Source organism: Urocampus carinirostris, chromosome 5, assembly GCF_059441175.1.
Source record: "Urocampus carinirostris isolate Australia breed hairy pipefish chromosome 5, RoL_Ucar_1.0, whole genome shotgun sequence".
NCBI lineage: Eukaryota > Metazoa > Chordata > Actinopteri > Syngnathiformes > Syngnathidae > Urocampus > Urocampus carinirostris.
In genome coordinates this window covers 8,450,640-8,474,056 of record NC_142353.1, presented here as the reverse complement: position 1 = coordinate 8,474,056, position 23,417 = coordinate 8,450,640, and the positions used below count along the sequence as shown (strand labels likewise).

General features: G+C 38.6%; 1 protein-coding gene across 1 annotated transcript in view; it reads left to right on the top strand.

Moving 5' to 3' along the window:
- galnt9 (polypeptide N-acetylgalactosaminyltransferase 9) overlaps window positions 1-23,417 on the top strand; it is a 135,333-nt gene that overhangs the window by 58,821 nt on the left and 53,095 nt on the right. Inside the window, exon 5 of the mRNA XM_088335570.1 lies at window positions 12,057-12,254. Coding sequence (XP_088191696.1) covers window positions 12,057-12,254 — 198 coding nt within the window. The remainder of the gene's footprint in view (window positions 1-12,056; window positions 12,255-23,417) is intronic.

The window sequence follows — 23,417 nt, the reverse complement described above, 5'->3', positions numbered from 1 at the left end:
ACAATAGATTTAGCATTATGTAACAACACTCAATTCATAGTGAACATTATTTAAACAAATGATAGGTAATATATAAAAAAAATTCCAGAAAGTGTCTGACAGCAACGAAGCCTTGAGCCTGTAGAGTTGTCCTAAAAAGTCTCTGACAGCAACGACACAGCTTCACATCTCTGTTGGCTGATCGATGCAGGTCCAGACGCTGGTCCATTGACATATCAAATTGTCCTTCTCCCTCGGAAAGGACAGAAAAAGAAAAGTATGAGTTGGGCATCAATCATAAGTCATTGAATATAAGTGGGTCTACAGTCTCGAATTAAAAACTTCCACTGAGGTTGCAGATCTTATCTACGGAGGCAGAGAATTCCACAGCACAGGGGCCCGGATAGAAATCGCTCTTGAGCCTGCAGATTTTTTCTTGGCTCTTGAAGTCACAAGTAGACCTGTCCCTATAGGAACATAGGAGGGAATCCAATCAGAGGGATAAGAGGGGGGAAGTCCTTCCACCAAAGTTTGGCTCGCAACTCCTTCCAGGCTATAGATGTTTTCGGAAAAGACATCAAACAAGACAGGGAACAGGAGCCCAATAAGAATGCAGGTCAGAAATTTGACCGCCCATATATATATATATATATTATAATATATATATATATATATATATATATATATATATAGCCCATCCCAGCCATATATAGTCACCGTAACAAGTAGTAATCGAGAGATGTGTCCCATCCGGAATAAATGGGCCAATGCATTTTACATTTTTAATAGGGGTAGCGCAAGTGGGTCACTGACCCACATGAAGTGTAACCATGAGCAAAAGGAATGCTAAATGCTATCAGCTACATTTTAATGGTTACTTGCTAATGACTACATGCTAATGGCTTCATGCTAACGACTACATGCTAACGACTACATGCTAACGACTGGATGGTAATGACTATATGCTAACAAAAAGATGCTAATGGCTACATACTCACAGCTTCATGTTTAAGAATACATGCATACAGCTACATGCTAATGACTTCATGTTAACTGCTCTCGTCTCAATAAACTGGCTAGGAAAGCGAGCTCTGTTGTGGGCAAAGAGCTGGACAGCCTAACAACAGTAGCTGAGAGACGGGCACTGGAAAAGCTGTGGTCAATCATGGACAATCCATCGCATCCACTACACAGCATTATCTCCAGACAGAAGAGCAGTTTCAGCGACAGACTGCTGTCACTGTCTTGTACTACGGACAGACTGGAGAGATCTTTTCTTCCTCATGCCATGAGGCTCTTTAACTCTATCCGGCAGAGTAAAAGCCCACAGTAAACCACACCACCTACATTGCATATTACCGAATCTTATTGCAATATGTATTCTGTGTAGCACTATTTAGTTATTCTATATAACACGCTACAGTGGGCTTTTGCACGTCACACTGGGTATTTGTATATTGTATTCTTTTTGCTTTATTATTGTATTGTTCTCAGCTCAGGGATGCTGCTGGAAATGTGAATTTCCCTTTGGGGATGAATAAAGTATCTATCTATCTATCTATCTATCTATCTATCTACACGCTAAGGACTACATGCTAACATGTAAATGCTTGATTTTTATTTTAGTTCTGAATTTCAGACGAACTTCAAATATTTTTCCTTACAGTTAATAAAGATTTTTTTGGGTTTGAACAAATTTATTGACACTAAAAACAGAAAACAATCATGACAATCTCAACAGCAATTAAGCACATTCACAATATTATATTCCAATATTACGTTTTTAACAGCAAACACAAAGTGAGGTTTGAACAAACCTTCTCGAAAATCAAACATATTCACAATTTCATTATATAACATCTTTGTTAGTGTCAATAGATCCTTCCAGGCCAAAGTCGATTGTCCTCGATCTGAACAAAAGATAATCTTTTTTTATTTTATCTAATTCTCTTAAGATAAAGTGTTATACAGTGGACTGCAGTGTACTAAAAACAATTTTATCAATACATTTTACTCTGGGTTGGGGCAAATGTCGGGTGTATGTCTTGGGGGAGTGCGAGAGGACTTCTTCTCCTTATTGAGAAGCACTGACTTACAGCAAAAAAGACTAAGTAGAACAAACCAAAGATAATTTGTGTTTTTATAAAATAATTGTCTCAAACAACTCTTTATGCATGTTTCTCAGTGGGGTTAAATTTAGTGCATACATAAGTCAAGTTATGTTTATCTGTATAGCCCTTAATCACAAAGAGTCTCAAAGGGGTGCACAGACCACATATTATTGCAAACCACAGTCTATTATTACAACACCCCCTGTTCTAAAACCTACATGAGGGCAAGGAAAAACTTAAAAAATCTCAACTTGAGGAAAATGAAGAAACCTTGAGAAAGGGACTGCACTGTTAACCCACACTTAATAGAGAAAATTTGAGACTAGGTGGAAAATGTGTTGACATGGAGATGAATGGGCGCAACCAGGCTGTACTCGACCAAGACACACTACAGGAAATGATGCTCCTACGACCATGGTGACTAAAGGATCCATCCATCTATCAATCCAATTCGACGCACCCCACCTTAAAGCAATTGGCTGAGGTTGACAGGCATGCTACTGCATAACAGTGCAATATTTCACAGACTTTATCTTTTCTACAAATAGTTTTAGCATATTATGATAACACCTTTTGTCTGCTAACAGTGACTGAGACGATCTGGATTATAGCCGAAATGGGCAAGACAAGATGGACCTAACAAAACAAAGATTTGTTCCTCTGTCCAAAGATTGTTGTATGGTGTTCACCAGATGTTTCCAACGGGGTGCACCAGGGTGCCTCCTGTGAACAGCTGGAGTGCCCACAAATCTGTTCTGAAAATTGCTCACCAATGCTGGGTCATTGTGATTTTATAGTAATTATTATTTTTTGTGGTTGACTGATTCTATTTAACATTACTTGCAATAATAAACTTGGTAGTAACAAAGCAACAACATAGGAATAACATGATAAGTTGTTAATTTAGAAATGTTTATCAAACTGGGTGCTCTTAGCGCTACTTAGTGAAGAAAAACAGCTCTCAAGTTCAAAAAGGTTGGCGTACACAATTTTAAATTAACAGTATATATAATTTAGATAAATAGGGGCGGCAGTGGCTCAGAAGGTAGAGCGCTCGTTTTAGGATCAAGAGATCGCAGTTCGAATCCCAGCTCCTCCTTGTTACATGTTGAAGTGTCCTTGGGTAAGACACTGAACCCCTAATACCCCCAATAAGCAGGTTAGCGCCTTACGTGGCTGCACGGTCGCTATTGGGAAATGTGAAGCACATTGTAAAGCGCTTTTGGAAGCCTTGACTTGAAAAGCGCTATATAAATGCAGAACATTTCAAATGCAATTCTTTTCATAAATGATAAAAAAAAATGTTTAAAATACCAGGTTAATGTATAAGTTGAATAATGTGATGATCAATGTAAAAATGTGATGATTAAATAATAAGACTAATATAACTGGAACACTAATACAATTATAACTATAAGCAGTGACAGATTACAATATTATAACAGTAAATTTATCTCTCATCTCATTAGCTGCACCGCTTATCCTCAGTAGGGTCGCGGGGGTGCTGGAGCCCATCCCAGAAATCATCGGGCAGGGGACACCCTGAACTGGTTGCCAGCCAATCGCAGGGCACACAGGGACGGACAACTCGCTCGCTCATTCACACTTAGGGACAATTTAGACCGGCCAATCCACCTGAAATGCATGTCTTTGGAATGTGGGAGGAAACCGGAGTGCCCGGAGGAAACCCATGCAAGCACGGGGAGAACATACAAACTCCGCACAGTGAGTCCGGTAGCTGGATTTGAACCCACACAGGAGGTTCCCAAGACCTTAGAACTGTGCCGCAGACGCGCTATATATAATGCATAATAAATGGATAATCCTAAAGTGCATTCATTATCACTAAATGATTGACTTGATCAAAAGGTTGATGTCAGGATATTTGAAGAATGAAAATGATATCACTGGAAAACTCACAGAAGTATGACTATATGCAGTGACACGTTTCAATATTCTAATAAAGCACATAGAAAAAAAACAAGAGAACAAAGACACATTTCGAAATCTAAAGGTGCAGTCGAAGGCTCCAAGTATTCCCTAAATTAATTGGTAGCCTATTTGCATTCATCTGTTCTCCATCTGTTTCTTAAATCGATGCACCACTACCAAGCACCTTGCATGTGTTTTCTTCTTGTCATCTCATGCTTAGCTCTTACTCATTCTTTGTTGTACATGTCTTGTTGTTGCTAACCATCTTTGAGAGAGATTATAAATAATTCCCATGATTTACTGGGAAGATACAGGAGATGTTTTTTTAAAATGCGCTTATGCCAGTTGTGTGTAAACTTAAATGTGTGGATTTAAATCTTCGCTTGTCTGTGGGCGAGCATTATTTTGCATATTTGTATTGCCAAAGATTTACCCTCTATACACACAACCTATTTGTTACAATGGAAGGCGTCAGCTATTTATCATAATATGATTATTCATTATGACACATCCTGTGATTAGTAAGATGGATGGCTCTTGTATGTTGCAAGTCTCCATCAATGACCTTGCGTAAGTTGCTTGCTCGTATTGAGCCAGAGAAAAACGTTGCCAGCTTCCAACAGCAGGGTTTTGATTCATTGGCATGACGTTCCCTTTTGGTTTGGTGTGTATTTGCTGTTCAAAACCTGCCCGTTCACCTTTTACTGTTGAAGCTAATGGAGCTGATTTACACAATTATACATGGGCAGTGTTGGTTTCATCATTGAAAAACAGTGAGTAATCTTTAGAGCTTGTAAACACACACTTGGCCAAGGCAATTCATATAACCTTTATCTCTTGACTTCTAATCCCTCAAAGATTTACTTTTTCATTTCCGGGTACTGTCTAAGAGGTTTCCTTTTTTCTAGGCATGCTCTGTTGCAAAAATAATTTTACAAAAGAACTGACCAAAATTCACAATTCTACCGTAAATTCTGTGATCACCTATGCTCCATGAATTTAGTTGTTTGTGTAAGCCATGCCCCTTCCCCCACGCACTACCTACAATTTGCTACCAGTGAGACACAACCAAATATCCACATGTAACTGAACCCCAATTTAATTATTTTATCTTCTAGTTGTAAATGCAGATTGGATGCGAGTATATACATTAGGGAGAATTTCCCCATGAGGAGAAATTCAACATTTTAAAAAAGTTTTTTCCGTAAAATTCCGGACTATAGAGCGCACCTGATTATAAGCCGCACCCACCATATTTTGGGAGGAAAACCGATTTTGTACATACACAAGCCGCACCTGTATACTAGCCGCATGCGCCCACTTTGAAAAAATACAACACAATTTAACCCATACCCGGCATAGTTTAAAAATCACAGCCGGCAAAATGATCGGAAAATTATACCGGTACGTAAGGTTTGATGCAGACCTGCAGAGTCCAGGTGCCCGTTGAAAGTAATCCAAGGAAAAAAGATGTATATTTCCAAAGGTAAGGGTGGGAAAAATATATATCCACTATTGTCGGCCGAGTCCACAAACACGTCTCACCTTTACTCCATATTGTCATATAGACGTCGTCCCACGCTCCCTTATTCATAAACACGCTAGCAACACGCGCGCAAAGTAAAGTGAACGTGCAGTAGCTCTGTTTCCTTTTTTATCGAACTGCCCGATTGCGTTTAGCTTGAGAGTTGCGTCATGTGCCTTTCTTATTGCAATTTGCATGATGAGGATATGTCTACGCTAATTTAATTTGTGCACAAGCTAAGAAGTTGCAGTCTTCCTCGGCGCATATTTTCCACTGGTCTAAATCATACCTTATGTACTCGAGCGCCGCTGGCGGCCGTTAGAAAAATTACATAAATTGGCCGCATCACTGCATAAGCCGCAGGGTTGAAAGTTTTGGGAAAAAGTGGCGGCTAATATAGTCCGGAATTTACGGTTTTATATATATATATATATATATATATATATATATGTATGTATGTATGTATGTATGTATGGGGCGGGCAGCACGGCAGCGCAGTGGTTAGCGTGAGTACGGCACAGTTCTGAGGTCATGAGATCAAATCTTCCTGTGTGGAGTTTGCATGTTCTCCCCATGCTTGCGTGTGTTTCTTCCGGGCACTCCGGTTTCCTCCCACATTTCAAGAAAAAACATGCATGTCAGGTTAATCGGCCGGTCCAAATTGTCCCTAGGTGTAAATGAGCGAATGAGTTGTCTGCCTCTATGTGCCCTGCGTTTGACTGGCAACCAGTTGAGGGTGTCCCCTGCCCACTGCCCGAAGATAGCTGGGATGGGCTCCATCACCCCCGTGACCCTATTGAGGATAAGCGGTGCAGATAATGGATGGATGTAGATGTGTGTATATGTGTATATATATATATATATATATATATATATATATATATATATATATATATATATATATATATATATATATATATATACATACATACACATCTACACACAAGAAGACACTACCAATGAACGTTTTAGACTGTGAAGGAATTTTGTTGTTATTAAATCCTTTTTGTGGGTCCTCCCCCTTTTAAAATAAACACTATCATTTAATCAATCTTCACCTTTACTGAAGTAAACTGTTTTCTTGACACCATTTGGCAAACAAAGCACATTAGTGGGCGTAAACAGAAAAGTCTAATTTTCTCTTGTGTCTGTTACTCCTGAAAATCATTTCAAACAAAGTGCCACCAGGAAATTTTTTATCGTCTACTGAAACCTCTCCAAAGATGCAATTTAAGATTAATAATTTATTATTATTAGCAACGTGGAATCAATTCCCTATTGGGGGGATGCCGCCATATGCTGTTGTGCTTTGAAAGTAAGGAATTCAGTATCTTTATTTCTCTTCTCTTTTAAAATTCAAATATACAAATAAAACTCCATTTGAGGAACATAAATGTTTATATATTTTATATCTGTACATTTTCATGAAAACTATAAAAGAGTGTAATTGATTCTAAAAATGTTTAACCAGCTTTTCATGTTTAAGAAACCTTATTTTTTTACAACATAATGTTGGTGAGTATAGATCAACTAATCATTATTTACAAGCAGAGTAAAAACCTCAAATGGCGAAATGGAATCTCTTCTTGAGGTTCTGCCACATGTGCATCATTCGGTTTGAACTAGAAATAAAGGAGTTCTTGATTCAGTTACTGAAGCCTTTCTGCTCATAAGGAATTGTTGCAAGAACTTTGATTCCATTATTTGACAAGTTCTGAGCTTCGAGTGTGTACGTTTGTTGTCCTATGCAATGTACAGTAGGAAGTTAATGTGCGTTACAGTCAAAAAGGTTTGGGTTACGGTTTTTGTTACTTCCTGCGTAGAATGTGCAAGGGCTGATTTTATTTTTGTCTCCACAAAAAGTAAGTGGGTTTGAAATATTGAGTAACAATATATTTATACCATACTAATACAAATATGTGCATATGTTCCCTAAATAGATAATAGCTACAGTGGGTCGAGTCCATTACTTTCATGCGCAAAACAATAAAACTGACAGTGAGAGGAAAAGTAACCACAGGTGTTGGTGTCTTTTCAATATCACTGATTATTCATCACTGAAAGTGATTTAGTTCTTTTGTAATGTGGAGCTCACGGCCTGATGTGGATGAATAGACCTCATCGCCATGCAGATGAGACGGAAGATAAAGGAGAGGAACGGCGCGTGCACACACATCTGTTCAAACAGCGTATGTTCTCATTTCTGCGATGGATCCCCCCCCCCATTATCATCACGTTTTCATTTGGTGGCAGCGTAGATTTTTAGAATCCTATTCAAGACAAGTGATTAAGTAAAGTTTAAAAGTGTTTGTGATATTCAGTTGGTCTCAGTTCACAGATCCCTTAACTGCCCCGGTCGTCAGGGCACTACTGAGGACGTAACGTTGATGGTTCTTGGTCTGTTTTTGGGTCTTGACAGAATTGGCACCAATCAATTTCTTGATGTTGTCGCCTAAGTTCTTTTTCTGTTTTTCTGTTATCCTGCCCCCTTGGACTGTGCCCTGGATAATAGTCTTGACCATTCGTGATGATCTTGTGAAGTGACCATACCAGTGCAGTTCTCATCTGTGCACAGTTGACAATACTTCTTTGCAGGGTCCAATGTGCCCTGCGATTTGGTTGACTCATGGGCTTAGTAGCTGATGCTGATGTTTTGTATGTATTTATGTGTACAAAGTACTCTGTGTATTTTTATATATATTAGAAAACAATTTAATTGATTCTAGCAACTGAACTGAAAGAGAAAAAAGGTACAGACTGAACTGATTGCCAGCCAGTCGCAGGGCACACAGAGACAGACAACACACTCGCTCATTCACATCTAGGGACAATTTGGAACGGCCAATCAATTCGGAATGTGGGAGGAAAACGAAGTGCCCGGAGGAAACCCACGCAAGCACGGGGAGAACATGCAAACTCTACACAGGAAGGTTCAATATCATGACCTCAGAACTGTGCTGCACATGCGCTAACCACTGTGCTGCCGTGCTGCCCATAATTTATAGATTTTATATTTTTATATTTGTTTCAAAATGTTAATATGGCATATTCTTAAATACAAGCCTACATCACACATAGGCCGCCCCCCTAAAACTGCTGTAAAATAGCCACAAACTAAACGAGGTACATACCCAAAACAATAATAAATGTAAAACCTAAAACAATAACTACTTGAATGTGTAGAATATAATTTTTATCCGCAAAGTAACATTTTATTTTCTTTCTTTGGCAGAAGAAACCCGTGATAGGCGGAATATGTGAAATAGGAAATAGGAAGTTTTTTTGTAGAACTAATATATATTTAAATACTATAGTATACACAAAAACCAAAGGATATACCCTTTGTTCAGACTCAAGCATTTAATTTTACAAATAACTACAGTTCCGTTAGATAATGTTATGCGGGGAGACTGTTAACCCAATCAGAATCCAGGACACAGTGTGCAATGCTAATTCGTGAAGTTGTGAAAATGTAAAAAGTAACCTGCGTGGGATTCCTTTAAATAGAATATTTAGGTAATAAACTTGAGAACATAAGTACAAATACTGTAAAATTCGTACTATAAGGCACACCTGACTATTAGCCGCACCCAGCACATGTTTAAAGGGGGTAAAAAAGTGTACATACATAAGACGCACCTGACTATAAGCCACATTTCCAACATTGAAACATGAGAGATTTCAAGTCAAGTCAAATGTATTTATATAGCCCTTAATCACAAAAAATGTCTCAAATGACTGCACAGGATTATAATGACACAATTACCTGATCTTAAACCAACATGCGGGCGAGGAACAACTCAAAACCTCAGCGTGAGGAAAAAGAGAAACCTTGAGAAGGGACCTCACAAGTGGTATCCCCCTTTCAGGATGACCAGGGTGAATTACATTTAGCATTACAGTACACAAACATAGTAAACACTAGGTAAAATATTGAAAATTTGTCCGGAAAGTGCATGACAGCAGCGATGCCCCCAGCCTGTAAACTAGTCCAGAAAGTCTATGACGGCCACGACACAGCTTCTCATCTCTGCCAGCTGGTCCATGCAGGCGTTCACATGCTTCAGGTCAAACGCTGGTCCGCTGACTCATCTCAAATCGTCTTTCTCCTTCGTATCACAACGAGGCAGGCAGTCGGAAAAAGACAGGACAATACAGAAAATGAGGTGGGAATCAATCGTAAGCTTTGGGATAGAAGTGTGTCTTAAGCCTTGATTTAAAAACTTCCATTGAGGTTGCAGATCTTATCTCCGGAGGCAGGGCATTCCACAGCACCGTGGCCCAGATGGAGAACGCTCTCAAGCCTGCAGACTTCTTGGCTCTCGGAGTCACCAGTAGACCGGCATTTTCCGAGCGCAGACTCCGTGCAGGAACATAGGGGGAAATCAAATCAGAGAGATAAGAGGGTGCAAGTCCATGCAAACATTTATGTGTTAATATTTCCGAATGCACACAGAAAGAGTTTTAATTATGTATGGTACCTTAACCCCTTAACATTCCGACAGACTGTCGATGGGCCACCGGACTTTTGATATGAAAAAATGTGTGTCCGTATGATGTCACCAGTCACTGAAATACGTCATACCACATTTTATTGAAAAGCTTAAACTCTTGGAATTCAAGTTGTGATGACCATTTCGACATATACTTATCAGAGAAACAATACGATCAGTCTGAAACAAGATGCCCAACAACTATAAAGCTGGCGTAACTCACCAGTACTTCGCCTGGTTATTCATGCAAAAAGTGCAGTTGCATTGAACTTGGGTCTTCCTCGACACATATCTTCCACCTGTCTCACTCTTATCTTTACTGCTTAAGCACCCCTGGTGACTGTAAAAAAATGCATTAATTATGCCACATCATTGCATAATCCGCAGGGTTGAAAGCTTAGGAGAAAGGTTGCAGTTTATAGTCCACATTTTACGGTGCATGGAGTCGGCAAAGTTGATTTTTGAAAGATTGACCTCAGCAGAGCTAAACCAACAGAGAACCTGACTTAGGTTGCTCTACCTGTATTTTACAGTTGTAAATATGGCTTCTACGCAAGTAGATATGGTTATGATACATCTTTTTCATCTCACAGCAAAGGCAATGATGTGCTTTACTTGCCCTCTCCATTAATACTCTGAAACCTACCCTGAAGATGAAAGTAGTAGGAATACTTTAGAAAGGAAAATGGGTTCCACTGAAGGGAAGCAAATTAGGCAAGAGAGCATGAGAATCAGGGTGAATAGGAGTTGTGGGTGTAGAAATGCAATAAATTACATATAAGTGTGGGAGTATCCTTCAGAGACACATTTATCACGGTTTAATTTCAGCTTCTTTTTATAAATTTGGAAGTATCTCAAATGACAAGCAGAGTGTATTGGGACCAGCTTTGAAGATATGATGGATATCAAATTATCTCAGAGTATGAGAAAATAATGTCATAATATATCGTGGAAGAGATTTCAACGTGAGTCTGGAACATAAAGACGGGTGAACGCTGTTCACTCACTACATTTTAAAATACAGTATGTGACAAAAGTAAGTACACCTCTTACATTTCTGCAGAGATTTCATTATATGGTTTAATAGAACATCACTAACATCCGTTCTATGAGTATCTGATGCAATTCCATCTATTGTGATTTGAAATGTCCCCCAAGTTATTTGAAAAGTTATTTCAATCGTGTATTCCTTTCTTGAAACCCTTCACACAAAATGCACAATGAGGTTTTAAGTAATGTTCTTTCCTGAAACAAAGGGAAAAAAAGCAGCTTGTTTTCCCGAAGCTGGTCGCCGGGCTGAGTAGACCTCGCTTTTGGCTCGCGTCTCAAACTGGGATTATCTTGGCATTTATTTTCATGCGCAAGCCATTCGAAATAGGGTTTTATTTGTTGACCTGTGGGAAATTCATTTCGCGAGACCTTTGCATTATCAGCAGTCAAGGGAAATGAATCTGGCGGTTGTTGTGGATGTTAAATATCGCCGGGTTGACAGTCCGCATCACGGCTGTGAACGAAGCAGATTTCATGTCAGTGGAGATTGAATTTAAAACGAGATCTGTAACTGTGTGTGAATGATCTCAGCATTGTTTTGTGGGTACACAATCACTGTTGGCTCTAAATCATCCCATGTTATTGTAGACGTCTAAGAATAAACTAGGTCTAATTTTTCTTGGTTTCTAACTCTCAGTTCAATTATTTTGGATCAAGCTTTACTAAAATTCAGTGTTTCCCACCAACCTATCAGTCACGCCCACCCAAGGCACACACGCACACACACACACACACCAAATGCCCTCCAGAACGTGTCTCCGAAATAGCATTTACTTTGCGCTGTCTGCTTAATCAGAGCTCAATGCACAATATGTTAATATCAATGACAATAAAGACAGTTTCTTTGAAATCCGTGAAGCAGTAAACCAAAGCGCGTAGTAGCAAGGGATCTCTGTACTATCAATAATTGGCCAAAGTAATGTGGAATCGTAATGTACACTTTTTTTTCCCTCTTTTATTTCAAAGGGCGGAACCCATTCTAACCCGAATGAAGGAGGATCACACCCGCATCATTCTTCCCGCCATAGACAACATCAAATACAACACCTTTGAAGTGCAGCAGTACGCCAACGCGGCCCATGGCTACAACTGGGGGCTGTGGTGCATGTACATCATCCCTCCCCAGGAGTGGCTTGACAAGGGCGATGAAACGGCTCCTATCAGGTAAGCACTACTGCCAGCGAACAGCATTCATAAGAGATCATCATGTTTGATGAAATATGGATAGCTGGAGTTAGTGACTTATGAATGTGATAAGGGTGGGCCGATTGATCCAAATATCTATATTATCGATACTGGGATCAGATCAATGCTATTGTCTTAAGATCGATACTGTCTTCCCATTTATAAGATGCACCTCAAAATTACCCGCTTGTGAAATATATATATTTTTTCATAGGCAAGGCACATCAAACTATGAGCAGGCTTGGGGTGTAACGGTATTACGTAGTTAGGATACCCAAAAAAATGCAATCGTATTCCGTAACGGTATTTGTAAAAACGATGTAACATAATTACTTTCCAGGGTTACAATTCTATTTAAAACGGTATTTACAATTACATCATGCGCCAATTGATGACTTGTGTCTATCATCATTTCAATCACCGACACTAGAGAGACAGAGAGAGCTGAGCGTTCAACACAATGTGTGAACCAATCGTAGTAACGTCCGTATCTGTTGAACAGATTGTACAACTCATTCACCCATGCATGTTTGTTACACTGTGTTACAGGTAAAATCACTTTTCTTTTTGTCTGTATCTTATTTCTCTTTCAATGTATGTATTCTCATTTTTTTTTAAATTGGCGCAAGCTTGTAGTTTTGTGCGACTGCCTACGCTAGTAATGTGTTTGGGTACATTTTGAATTTTGCAGTTACTTGTTGTACAAAATTGCCGGGTACAATCACAGTATTGTTATGTTGTGAGAATCTTTTACCTAACGTACTAAGTTTGAATATTGTCGAGAAGTTTAGCATCCCGATTTCGAACAAGAAAAACTTGAATTTGGGCACAAGAGATCCCTGAGTTTGTTGGAAATTTTGAAAGTTAACGATTGGCTTGTTTAAAACAATACTGTGTTCTTAACGTCCTCTTACTTTAAACTAAAACAGAGCACATATTTTATGCTATGTGAAGGAGAACATTTTATTTTTGCTCAATAAACTACCGGTATACTACGTGGTTAAAATTAAAGCCCTTTTTTGTAAGACTTCAACCACCAACATGACCTTGATTTTCTCTAATTATTTTTCAAGATTACACTGTTAATTAAAGACAATGGAGTTTTTTTATTTATAATGTGTTTATTTTGTCTTTTATTAACATCATTGGTATTGGAGTAATCTAAAAGTAATTACAAATAACCAAAATACATTACCGCATTATAGTATTCAGATTAGGTTACTGATTAGATTTTCCGACAGACAATTTGTAACTGTAGAGTGATCGTCTTGGGACCAAAAGGTCACAGGTTCTCAGCTTCCCCGAGTTAAGTTTCAAAATGTCCTTGGGCAGGACACTGAACCCCTTACACTGTATAATGGATAATGGATGGATGGATTGACTGTTTTGGGGGTGTTTTTAATAATTGATATGAATTAACTAAAGGGGAAGGAGTTCAAATATACAATTATGATATTTCTAAGCAACAAGTATCAGTATCAGATCTGTATTGATCGGTATTGGATTTACATGGATTAAATTGATACCAAGAATAACCCCGCCTTAGAATGCAGGCAACCATCCAACTGAGGTTCTCGTTGGACCATCGTGCCATTCGAGGGCGCAAATAAATAACCTCATCGGAAGCTGTCTCATTAGCGTGACAAATATATTTAGTTGTATGCAGAATCACAAGGTCGTAGCGATGATGCATCATTAATAAACTTGGGTCGCTACCAAATCCAGCCTGGATCATATTGAGGTATAATCTTTTAATTGGCAATGTATTGAGCAAGCAATCTATTAATTTTAACAATCTGAAAAAAACAACCAACACAATGTCATTTTTTTAAACTGTAGTAGAAAAAATTGCAATACTAGTACGGGACTTTCGCATTAAAGAAAATATATGTCTGTGATTGAGCTGAAGCTAGAGAAAAGGTCTATCTTTTCAATAAGTACCTCGTTTTAGAAGTGTTCTGGATTCAATAAAATTGTCTTCATTCACATTAATAACAACATAGGGAGGATTGTTTATAAGGAGAGTAAGCGTCAGGATGAATATGTAATAAAGACTATGGGATAAGATAAACAAGAATATTTTAATAAATAGTCAAATATTTACAATGGAGTCGTAACTGAGTTGCAGGTGTTTATTGTAATCAAACATAATGTCTTGATTTTTTAATAAAGGTTTCTTTACCTACCATTGGATTATTATAATTTGACATTCCAGTGCTAAGGACTACAGTAAGACCTCAGTTATCGCGGTTAATGGGGACCAAAACCACCCGCGATAAGTGAAAATCCGCGATGTAGCGTCGGACCTTCCAAACAACAAAAAAATATATATATTATTATTATTATTTTTGGGGTTAGGGGGGGTGTTATGCCGAGAAATGCATCCCCGCAGAGAATTGCATCCCCTGTCGCCGGAGCGCACACACGTCACTCCTGCTACTACAACCACTTCTCTGCAGGGATGCATTTCTCGGCTCGGGTCGTCGGCCGAGGGGGATTCCTCAATTATGGGGGTCCTGCGCACGTCCACCGCCTTTCACCCGCCGCGCGCGGACGGCCGCCTGTCGTCGTGCCGCGCTACTGGTGTCGTCGGACGATCACGCCCGCCGCCTTTTCTCGCGTCTCGCCGTGTGACACCGCGTCCGCCGAACTCGCTCCGTTGCGCGGCCCGGGAGTGACCCCCGCCGCATTTTGCAGAATAGATTGCGCTTTATTGGTTAAATAAACGCGTTATATCGACTACGATCGCTTAATTGTTTTAATTAGCTCGCATTATTGTTTCAATATGCGTTTTATATAGAATACCATCGCTTTTGATGGAAGCGCAGCAGAATGCGCGTTCACGCGAGGGGGGGAGGATTTTGCATAGGAGTCGGATTTGGGCACAACACCGGCCACCTTATCCCGCGTCCGCTGACGTTCCACCGAAAAAACTCGCAAAAAGTTAAAATCTGCGAAGTAGCGACGCCCCTTCAAAAAATATTTTTTTAAAAAAAAAATAATAATAATAATTATAACCATTACAGACCGCGAAGCTCTGAAGCCGCGAACGTCGAACTGCGAAGTAGCGAGGTCCCACTGTAATATGTATTTCCTTAAAAAAATGACAGGACAGAAATGCTTTATTGAGTTTAGTAATTTGCTCGAAAAGTGAAAGCAACACAAAATATATGTATTGACTCTACAATAATAAAAGTTTTGAAACCATGGATACTGTTGTATACTGTTGAATCTGGTTACTCAGGGTTCCTCTGCATGATGTTATGCAACTGGAAAAAAGTGGTAAAAACCACAAGTAAAATAATAAACTATGGAGACTCAAAGTGGGCAGCACAGCAGCGCAGTGGTTAACACGTGTGTGGCACAGTTCTGAGGTCATGAGTCCAAACCTTTCTATGTGGAGTTTGCATGTTCTCTCCATGCTTGTGTGGGTTTCCTCTGGGAACACCGGTTTCCAAAAACATGCATGTTAGGTTAATTGCACGGCCCAAATTGTCTCTAGGTGTGAATGAGCGAATGAGTTGTCCGTCTCTGTGTGCCCTGTGACCGACTGACTGGCAACCAGTTCAGGGTGTCCCCTGCCCACTGCCAGAAGATAGCTGGGTTTCGGCTCCAGCACCCTCACGACCTTACTGAGGATAAGCGGTGCAGATAATAGATTGATGGATGGAGACTAAAAGTGACCAAACCACACCATTTTCTTATTCTTTTAGACAGCCTTTCACAAGGTTGACATAGAAAATATGTTAATAATGTGTAAAAAGTAAATGTTGGTGTATATGGGAGATTTCTTAGATATTGTGGCTGTCATTTAGCATTTTTTTCTTTTTCTTTTTTTCTTTTTTTGTGTGACTTTTTTTTGCCTTTTAGGAAAGTAAATCGGGTCATGTTGTCAAAAAAATCCAGGAAAACAGATTAATTTTTATTAAACACAGCCCCAAAAAACTATTCAAAACATCAAAATTGGGTTATAAGCATTCCATATCTGGCAAATGTCAAAAATGGAGATTGTTTTTATTCATATGACAACAATGATTATATATATATATATATATATATATATATATATATATATATATATATATATATATATATATATATATATATATATATATATACAGTATGCATTACAAAAGACATACACAATATTTCTATATATTATGTTTAGCTGTATTTTAAGACATTTTATAAAAACAGATTTTTACATGTACTATTTTACTATTTATATTGCCTTGCTGTCTTTATTTTATGTCTGATTGTATATCCTATTTCAATACCAAAACATGTTTTTTTATAATTATATGATTATAAGGGTATTTGTTGCTACTTTCAGTGTACTGTGTAAAAAGTAATATTTACATCATGTCAGCTCCCTCTAGGTGAGCCTTAAAACAAGTTCATATTTCTCGACCTATGAGTATTCAAAAATGCCTGAATATCTTATGTTTATTTTTCCTTATTATTCAAAGCTTTATTTATTCATTTAGTTATCTATTTATTTATTTTAATGAGTGGAAATGTAGTTAACCACTTGAATGTGCTAAATAATACACAAAGTGCTCTCATTGGTCTTAAGATGATGATTTTTTTCAGGGTAAAAGGGAAAACTTTGTGCATAAAAAAATGAAGGAAAAATAGATGTCCACATTTTCTTTCCCTTTACATCCATCCCATATCATATGAAGTGTTGAGATCCTTGTTTAGTCACTATGACATATACATAATCTGGCTCAACCTTGTAATTTATGAACACACATCCTTCTACTTATTCCCCTAACAACAAAAAATGTGGTCTCCATGGCAGCATCACAGAGGCATTATCAACGTGGAAACGAAGCTGAGCCGCCAGCATCCTTAAACCCAGATACTCACAACGGGATTACGCGTGATGATTTTTTTTAGTCATTAAATGTCACATGTAAGAATAGAACACGCTGACCAAACATCCTCGGTTCATCCTCTCATGGTAAACACGTTGGATCTTCTCTACATTCTAAAGTCATGAAAAAAACTGCATTGTCATTTTGGAAATGATGTAAACTTGATTTACTTGGAAAGAAAATGTGCATGTGGGCTTTATCAATCTTTAATTGATATAATTGTTGAGATTACACAATATAATATAAGAAATAACTGGAATTTCAAGGCTGGAAAAGCAAAATGTAATGGGGTTTTTTAAAGTTCTGAGTCAATTGAATTGGTTTCAAGAGTCAGTTTAAGTTTATTGATTGTGCTGTTGGATAACTCTCTTCAGTAAAGCTCTAAACTGGCTGTATACTACATGTACCGGGTTTTTTAATATTACATTTTACGATGAGATCAAGTTTTTACAATTTAGCTTTGTCAGCACAAATTCAGATGATACTGTATTAGGCTAAACTTAAAGATCCAATAATATCAGATGTGAATATGAATCTCTTTACAAAAATTTTTGGAGCGTCAAAACTATCAAATAATCACTTATTTTCATTTTCCCACCTTTTTCTCTCTCGTCATTATGCTTTCTATAGATCAAATTAGCATAACTAACTGCATAATTAATATTCTTGTCACGGTTGCTATGGCGCCCTATTGGCCCAGCCGTGCGGCGCCAGCTTCTGTCACGGTTACCAGGGCGCCCAATTGGCCCTGCCCATGGACACCAGCTGAAACTCGTTGACAGATTGCTCCATGTCACTACTTAAACGCTTTCCTGTGAGTCGCCTTTTGTCGGAGCGTCTGCGAAACTGTGTTGACATGTCAAGCCCTGAGAATCTCCGTTTTCCATGTGTTTTTGCTCCTGTTTTGCTTTCGCCACGATCTGTTTGATTTTGACCACTTCTGCGTTCTGAGCAATCTCTACTACCCGTGACCAACGATCTCCGGATCGAGTGTGCGCTCCTTTCTCTTCTCCCCAATAAACTGTGAGTAACGTTACGCATGTGGGTTCTGTCTCCTGTTTTCTGCCCTGGTCCTGACAATTCTTTGTTTATGTTTTTTAATATAGGACACCTGCAACAACGATTTCATAGGATGCCAGGGTTGTTCATTAATTTGATTAGTATTCATCACTGTCTTTTGTGATTTTGACTATTATGCACATCAATGTCACTACTATCCCACACTTTTGGTGTTTTATTTCCACATTTTCTCATAGATCGGCATTGTGTAACCTTGGAGATTTATGAAAAAAGGGCTCAGGGGTGGACCGCTAGAAATGATTGGAATATACTTATCTTAGGGTTGATGGTATAGTCCTCTCTGGTTCTCACTGCTAGTTTAAAATTGATATTTTCGCTCCTTACTTTGAATGTATGTTAAGCTTTAAACTTATCAACAATGTTAAAGAAACCACATTTCCACAAGATAAATACACAATCTTAATACAATCGTAACAAAACTGCAAACAACATGTGGTTAGATTAACTTGCTTCATCTATCCATTCCGATCTTAGCACTAGGAAAATTTTAAATTGATGGTAAAGTGTGAAATTAGAAGGTGTGAACGTGTGTTGGATGACATCCTTGTATTTTCACAGAAAGGAGTGCACGGATAAGATGTATTGATGGATCAATACATTTAACAAATTAATTCCAATATCATTTGGAATGATTATTTGAGAGAACCCCAAGGAGAGCACATCATTTGAGCCGAACAACATATGGAAGCACGATCGAAGCTTGCATCCATCTCCCAAATTGCTTGCGTTATGCCAACTCAATTTATGCAAGGGCAGGAACTTGCTGTTGATAGGCATGCATGCGCCTAACTCATTATTCCAAGCCCATCAAACCGATGCCAAATGGCACATAGGTCAGACATCCGTGTTACAATAGAATAGAATAGAATGGAATAGAATAGAATAGAATATTCGTTGTTGTCATTGATAAAACTTAGTGAACACTGTTTGCAACGAGACTAGACATGGCACCCAAGAAAGAACAAGATACAACACGTAATAAAGACTTAAAAGAGAATATTAGATAAAAGAAGGTCAGGATAAATTGGGAAAATATTGATTAAGTAGTGCTTGTAGACTGATACAGAATAACAATGAAATAATAGTGCATCATTACAATAGTGCAATGAAAAGTACTGCGATGATATTTAGAGGCAACAACATCCGAAAAATTAGATTTGTATATATATATATATATATATATATATATATATATATATATATATATATATATACTGGACTGTCTCAGAAAATTAGAATATTGTGATAAAGTTCTTTATTTTCTGTAATGCAATTAAAAAAACAAAAATGTCATACATTCTGGATTCATTACACATCAACTGAACTATTTCAAGCCTTTTATTATTTTAATATTGCTGAATTTGGCTTACAGCTTAAGAAAACTCAAAAATCCTATCTCAAAATATTAGAATATCATGAAAAAGTATACAAGTAGGCTATTCAACTAATCACCTGAATCATCTAATTAACTCGAAACACCTTGCGAGGGTTTCCTGAGCCTTAAAAACACTCAGCTTGGTTCAGTAAACTAAATCACTGCTGATCTGACTGCTGTCCAGAGGACCATCATTGATACCCTCCATCAGGAGGGTAAGACACAAAAAGAAATTTCTCAAAGAGCAGGCTGTTCACAGAGTGCAGTTTCAAAGCATATCCACAAAAAGTCTGTCGGAAGGGAAAAATGTGGCCGGAAACGCTGCACAACCAAGAGAGATGACCGCAGCCTTAACAAAATTGTGAAGAAGAGCCGCTTCCAGAATTTGAGGGAGCTTCAAAGACAGTGGGCTGAAGCTGGAGTCCAGGTATCAAAAGCCACAGTTCACAGACGGGCTACAATAGCCGTATTCCCATGGTCAAGCCACTTCTGAACTCAAGACAACGGAAGAAGCGTCTGACTTGGGCTATGGAGAAGTGTGGAGTTGCAGAGTGGTCCAAAGTCCTCTTTTCAGACGAAAGCAAGTTTTGCATTTCTTTTGGAAGTCAAGGCACCAGAGTCTGGAGAAAGGCTGGAGAGGAGCAAAATCCAAGTCGCTTGAAATCCAGTGTGAAGTTCCCACAGTCAGCAATGGTTTGGGGAGCCATGTCAGCTGCTGGTGTTGGTCCACTGTGTTTCATCAAGTCCAGAGTAAATGCAACTGTGTACCAAGAGATTTTAGAGCACTACATGCTTCCATCTGCTGAAAAGCTCTATGGAGATGAGGATTTCATTTTCCAGCATGATCTGGCACCTGCCCACAGTGCCAAAACCACCAGTAACTTGTGCACTGACCATGGCATCACTGTCCTTGATTGGCCTGCTAATTCCCCTGACCTGAACCCCATCGAGAATTTGTGGGGTATAGTTAAGAAGAAGATGAAAGACACCAGACCTACAAATGCAAATGAGCTGAAGGCCGCTATCGAAGCATCCTGGGAATCAATAACACCTCAGCAATGCCACAGGCTGATTGCCTCCATGCCACGCCGGATTGATGCAGTAATCCGTGCAAAAGGATTCCCAACCAAGTACTGAGTGCATCAATGGACATTTTCAAATGTTTGATTTAGTTTTGCTGTTATAAAATTATTTTTTTTACTTGGTCTGAGGAAGTATTCTAATATTTTGGGATAGGATTTTTGAGTTTTTTTCAGCTGTAAGCCAAAATCAGCAATATTCAAATAATAAAAGGCTTGAAATAGTTCAGTTGATGTGTAATGAATCCAGAATGTATGACATTTTTGTTTTTTTAATTGCATTACAGAAAATAAAGAACTTTATCACAATATTCTAATTTTCTGAGACAGTCCAGTATATATATATATATATATATATATATATATATATATATATATATATATAGTGTATATATTTCTATCTATCTATCTACCTTGGTCATATCCCTCAAGAGGGGTGACCGACAGCAAGACAACTCATACAATAACAAAGAAAATAAAAGGGAAAAAAATAGCAAAAAAAACACACACAAAAATGTTTGGACCATGGCCAACCCAATTGCCCAAACACCCAAACAAGTTAGGCACCTCGGCACCCAAGTTGGTCATGCTTTCGTCCCTCCAGATGAAACGGGACACCAGAAAGCGGCCATGTCATTCGGGTCAGCGTGAAACAACACACTCTTCGGTTCAACAGCAGGGCCCGACAGCTTTTACTGGTTTACCCCTGCCGCATCATACGGGTGCCCAGCCCATCCTTAAGAACGCGTCCACAATCACACTATCCTTTCACAACACCTCTCCACTCCTTTCTATCACCAACAAGAGCTGTAGCTTCCATTATATTTAGACCTCTTTCCTGCAGTGCACTCATAACACCATCCATCCACGTCAATCGCGGCCTTCCTCTTGGTCTCCTTCCATTGACTTCTGCTCTGTAGATCCTCTTCAACATTCGCTCCTCATCCATCCTTTCCATGTGTCCTTTCCGAGTACTCTCTTATCAACACGCTTGCTCAGTTCCACGACTACTCCAGTTCTGTCTTTCACAATTTCATTTCTCAATCTATCCAATCTTGTCACTCCTAACATACTCCTCAAACACTTCATCTCAAAAACATTCAATTTCCTTCTTAAATCTGCATTTAGGCTCCAAGTCTCTGCACCATACATATATAATGTACATATATATATATATATATATATATATATATATATATATATATAATGTATATATAAAGTATATATGTATGGGTAAAAAACTGTCTGAGCCAGTTAGTCCTTTGGAAGTGTAAAATGTTCTCTGAGCTTTTGAATAATTTCCATAGCAAATTCCTCCCCCTTTACGGGCCGTAGTAAATAAATGAATACTTAAATACATACATAGAGATATGAAAATATATTAAGATATTCAATAAATAAAAATAAACATGATTATACACATATAAATGCAAAAGATGTTCAGAAATAAAATATTTACTTATTAAAAATCTAATTTAGAAAAACATAGGATGGTAAAACCGAGACAAATAAAAATGGATGTGAATATAACTACAAAAATGAATATATAATCATGTCTTAATGTTATGTATCCTAAATTTCTACCACTGATGTAATTATGTTGACTACCCCACCGAACATTAAATTTTAGTGAGTCCGAGTGTAGTTGCTGCGACAATACTGTTTGATGTCCACATTTGTCCCAGTGTCAGATAAGACAAGAAATGCTGTGGGCATGGCAAAGCTGGTCCATGTTTTCAATTGGCAGTTTGGACTTGTAGACAGAGCCTTTGGGGGAAAGTGTTTCAGCTGTGCGGATTGCTATCGGAAATCATTCACCCACTTATTCCACAAGGTTTCTTCCGGTCTGCAACTCAAACCGGTGGGCCAGCCTGAATTTTTTTTGCCTGAAAAATTTCTGGCTGTTAGGACAACAAATAGGTAAATAAATAAAAACACTTCTCCTGGGACAGTTCTTGTTGACTTTTGGTGAGATTACAATGTCAAGCTTTCTTATAGGCATCTATTTAACCCAGCTACTCATCAACTTTTCACCAGAATGTTCTGTCTACCGTGTTGTTGTTTACAATGTTTCTTTCTTAAAAGTTATCCTGTTTGGAGACAATGGAGGAAGCGCCAAAACACTGTTGTCAAATTTAGCACACACTATTTTAGCACTATCACTATGCTCCGTTTTGCCGATGATAGTGGCGGACTGGCACGAGAAGAACAGTAAATCAGAGATCTGGTCAATTGCCTAGCGAAAGCATCAACCCAGTATGGGACGGAAATCAACACAGAAGAAACAAAAATAAAGACCACCGACCACAGGGTATCAACACAAACATATCCATCAACCACCAGTATCTCAAACCTGTCAACACATTTAAATTTATTGGATTCGTATCAGAAAAGCGGTTGGAACCAGGAATCATGGCCAGGATAGTTGAAACCACAACTGCATTCGCCAGAATTTAATCCGTCTGGAGGGACAAGAACATAGCCATCAAATCAAAGATCAGACTCGTGCAAGTATTGGTTACTTTCATCTTCCTCTATGCTTGCGAGACATGGACTTTCACAGAAAAGCTGAAAAGTAAAATCCAGGCCATAGAGTTAAAATTCTACAGGAAACATCGAGGCATTAGCTACGTAGCCCATGTGACAAACGAAGCGGTGCGCAAGTGCATCAGAGGGCACGTTGGACCCTACGACAGACTGTTGTCAAATGTGTGCAGACGAAAACTGC